The sequence below is a fragment of the Clinocottus analis genome, unplaced genomic scaffold (assembly GCF_023055335.1).
Source record: "Clinocottus analis isolate CAN_PGR_092001 unplaced genomic scaffold, fCliAna1.0.p SCAF_17, whole genome shotgun sequence".
In the NCBI taxonomy this organism is placed as follows: domain Eukaryota; kingdom Metazoa; phylum Chordata; class Actinopteri; order Perciformes; family Cottidae; genus Clinocottus; species Clinocottus analis.
The window spans coordinates 14,914,491-14,918,440 of record NW_027175898.1 but is presented as its reverse complement, the minus strand read 5'-3'; the positions used below and the strand labels follow the sequence as shown (position 1 = coordinate 14,918,440).

The window sequence follows — 3,950 nt, the reverse complement described above, 5'->3', positions numbered from 1 at the left end:
ATGTTCGGCGGCACAGAAACAGTTCATACCGACCGGCCCATTTGTAAGTAGCATAACATGAAAACATATATGAGAAAATAGCTGATTAAATTCAACATACCTCATAGTTCCTGGACATGTTGAGTTAGAAATCCTCCATTGACAGTGTCCATATTTCCATTCAGATGATGCATTGAAGGGTGATGGCTGCTGTGCTCCTGGTGCTTACACTAAAATAGATGGGGAAGTCAAATGCATCGTGCAGGCAGATGTTGTCCAGCTCCACACTCATTTAAATCAAACAGCTCTGCACTTCAGAGTTTGACATGAAACGAGGCTTCTTTGACGCCAGTGGCCCGCCCCATGTCTTCCTGGTGTCTCTCTGAAGAGTCGTGTAATCCTGTCAGATCGAGAAGAAGAAAAAAAGACGAATCAAAAAAACACGATTACTCAACAAACTGTGATAATGCAAGACAGGGGACAGAGAGGTGCTTCTTGCTTTAAATAGCCGCTCTGTCATTCAGTGCATCAACCTTGAAATCCACAGTTTTTCTCTCAGTCTCTATGCAACAGCAACACTGCATTGGAGAGATCAGGGCACTCGCAGTCTCCATGGGTACTGAGACTGTCCGTTTCTGCTATTTTACGTCAAACACCGGAGCAGCCATGCAAGGACGTCAACTCCTGTACTGTAATTTATACATCATAAATAAACAAAAAGATCATCAACGCATTCTAATGCAGATACTACGGATGCATCAGTAACATTTCAATCATACAAATAGGATAAAACACATTTTTTTGCCTCTTGCTTTGAAGACTGAAGATTCCCAGCATCCGATAAAAGTCGAAGTTAAAGAGACATCATGTCCTCCGTGAAGCTTCTCCCACTACGTGAACACGTATTACATCAATTGCATTTCTCATTCAAAGGCGTCTCGGAGGTCTATCTGACCGCATGCAGCAGTCTGAACGAGCCACTGCTGATGAGACCAATGAAGCTGCGGGAGGAGGAGGAGGGAGGGGAGGAGTGAGGGGAGGGGGGGGGGGGGATCAATAAGTGCATTCGTCAAAGCGGTTACACGGACACACACATCATGCAGTTGTACGTACTGTACCTGACACCGCTGGAGCAGCGTTGACCCGGAGGCAGGCGGCGCACAGTGCGGTCGTGTTGCCGGGCGCTGTTCCGCTGGCGCACTTTGGGGTTGTGGCTTTAAAAAGCGGGTTGCCATGAGGCATGAAAGCACGGAAAATAGACGCCGAAGTTCAAATCACGTTCAAATCAATGCACCAACACACACAACACGCCCGTCGAGATGAACCGAGGATGAGTGTGAAGAGTTTAACTGTGTTTTACTATATTCTGATATGGAGTCCGGTCCACACGCCACTTTATGTCAAACTAGATGTCTCGCTGCACCTCAAAAAGGGGGTTTCTTTCATAATGGCAACCTGGCTAGGCGCACCCCATCTTTGTAATGTAAGTTGTAGTGGCATTCTTGACACGAGACCTTGATATGATGAATGTGCTCGTAGCTGACTGTCCTTCCTGCCACAATGTTAAGTTTCATTAATTCATAACTGATAACTTTCCTCTCTCTCCAAAGCTAAGCCTAAGATGACACCACATTCACTCATTATGAATAAATAAACTGATTCTATTGTTTTATTCATGCACAAAAAGCACAAGCACTAGAATCAACTCAACATTAAATCTTTATTGTGATATTAGATAATATATAACCATCTAGCACAAAGTGTTTCTCTCGGATCAAAACACCTCAGACTCGCTTTACTACATGCATATAATGCAGGAGATGTTCTTTAAAAAACTACAGAATATGTAAACTGCAATGATCATTCCATTAATTGATTAATCTTTTTTTGCTTCTCCATTTGCTACCTGTCTCTATTTTATATAATTGTAAATTAAATACTTTTTGGTTGTTGTTTTGTATAAAACAAAACATTTGGAGACGTGACTTTGGGCTCTCGATAACTGTCATTTACGTATTTATTCTAAAGAAAACACAACTAATGGATTAATTAGTTGAGAAACTAACATCAGTTGCACCCTTTGATTACATCTCAACACTGTGATGAGACTCGATGGTTGTGGAAACACCTTATGTAGCGCTTTAGACTGAAAAGTGTTGGAAACGGTCTGATAAATAGAAGAGTATAGAGTCAGAAAGTCCTGTGTCATCCCAGTGTCTCTTGTATTATGAGATTCATGTGTGTGTCTCTTCAAAAGCATGGATGACGCTGTCGTACGCAGGAGGCGGAGTCTGTGAGGGTAGGAAACCTTTAAGTCCATTGCCGCCCAACCAGAAGGAATGTCTTTTGTTTGGTACGAGCGCCGCCGAATCCGATGAGATTGAAGCTGCGGTGTCCTCCGGCATGGCGATCAGAGTGTCCTCTCCCATCTCCGGCGAGGCCCTGCTCCTCTTGGGCACCGGGCGGAAGGTGGAGCTCTCCACGCCGGGCTTACTCCCCAGAGGGCCCACCGGCTCCAGAGAGGGCTGTCTGTAGACGCTCAGGAAAGTGCTTCTGTAAAGGCCCAGCTGGTTGCCCGCGGCCGTCTGTGAAGCGCCGGATCTCTTCTTGGAGGAGCGCCTGGTGGTGATCCTGGCGGTGGCCTGGCGCCGAGACGCCCAGGTCAACAGAACGTAGACCATGGCGCCGAGCAGCAGGCCCACCAGCACAGACAAACAGAAAGCTAAAATCATGTCGCCTGGGGAAAAAAAAAAGAAGACAAAAAACATCAATGCGTGTCAGAAAAGGGGAAATACTGGGATGCATGTCTAGAAGAATGTGAGGCCGGGTGCATTGTGTTGTTCTTAAAATGAGGAAGATTATTTCCCCAGATGGTTTCAGTTGCATTTGGAGTTGGAAATAGAATCGTATTAGCATTGACGAGGAGCAGTTGCATCCAGTACATCTCCTCTGTGCCAGAACGTTTCAAGGCATTTTGTTCTTTATATTGATTTGCTATTGCTGGACGCTGCTATCCTGGGCACGCTGTTATATAAATTCTTACATCATGCCTGCGTGTGGGCTCACTAGGTATGGTATCATTGTGTTGAAGCACAAACTGAAAAGAACAACTCCACTTTTTATAACTTCATTGTCACCTTCTTCCTGTCATAAAAGGAAAAGTTGTTCGAGGCTCGTTTATGCACCTCTCCACAACGAGGACATTGCTTTATATGAGACAATAACAGGAATTAACACGGGACATGAAGGAAAAACAAGACATACATGAATAGGAATTTCAAATAATTTGATTAAATAGAGGCAAGAAAATAAGCTAAATGGAATTTAACAGGAGAAACGCATAAATAAAGCGGTACGGTGCATTTACAGTGCAAAGACAGACTCATTTAACTTAATAAAAGACAGCATAGCTGAGTGTTTTCTTTGAAATGTGCTCCAAATACAGAGCCCATACTAACTGTTTTGCCTTTGTGTTTAGCAGCTGAAACTGATTTTTGTGCGAAAATATAACTTTTTATGTCCATTGAAGATCTATCATCTGCATTTTACAATTCAACATGTCACTCTCACAGAAACAAACACATATACACTCACCAAGATTAAATGATTTTAGTATTTCCAAAAGGGGATGTGTTTCATTATGTGCCATAATTCCACCATAAACTGGTGTTAGATTCCACACCGACTCCGAGAAAACAGACAAACTCGAAGCTTTTTCCAAGACAAGCTTTTTGCTTTTCCCCTCCTCCTCTCCAGTGTTTGGTACGGCGGAAACTTGGCTGTCATGCTTCCTTCCCTTTCTGGCTTTAAAATTAGCAAGTGCATTGCTTATCTGTGTGGGACACAACACTGGGAAACAGGGCTGTTTCCTTTTGCATCACTTCCTTGGGATCAATACACTGTGTAGTCTTTGCTGTCACTTTTGACAGTTCAATTCCACAAAATGGCCAATAAACCTGCCATGAAACATC

The 3,950-nt window shown here is 43.6% G+C and overlaps 2 protein-coding genes across 2 annotated transcripts in view; both read right to left on the bottom strand.

Moving 5' to 3' along the window:
* The window catches only part of tulp4b (TUB like protein 4b), a 14,122-nt gene extending 12,935 nt beyond the window's left edge, over positions 1 to 1,187 (bottom strand). The window contains exons 1-2 of the mRNA XM_068580230.1: positions 1,098 to 1,187; positions 101 to 379 (exon numbers count right to left, since the gene is read on the bottom strand). Of these exons, the coding sequence (XP_068436331.1) occupies positions 101 to 118 (18 nt within the window). The 5' untranslated portion in view covers positions 119 to 379; positions 1,098 to 1,187. The remainder of the gene's footprint in view (positions 1 to 100; positions 380 to 1,097) is intronic.
* Positions 1,188 to 1,733: 546 nt separating this feature from the next.
* myct1b (myc target 1b) lies at positions 1,734 to 3,653 on the bottom strand. The gene is made up of 2 exons (XM_068580934.1): positions 3,574 to 3,653; positions 1,734 to 2,716 (listed from the first exon to the last, which is right to left on the bottom strand). Exons 1-2 carry the CDS (start codon positions 3,626 to 3,628, stop codon positions 2,214 to 2,216), a joined length of 558 nt encoding a protein of 185 aa, XP_068437035.1. The 5' UTR covers positions 3,629 to 3,653; the 3' UTR covers positions 1,734 to 2,213.
* Between the last annotated feature and the right edge of the window lie 297 nt (positions 3,654 to 3,950).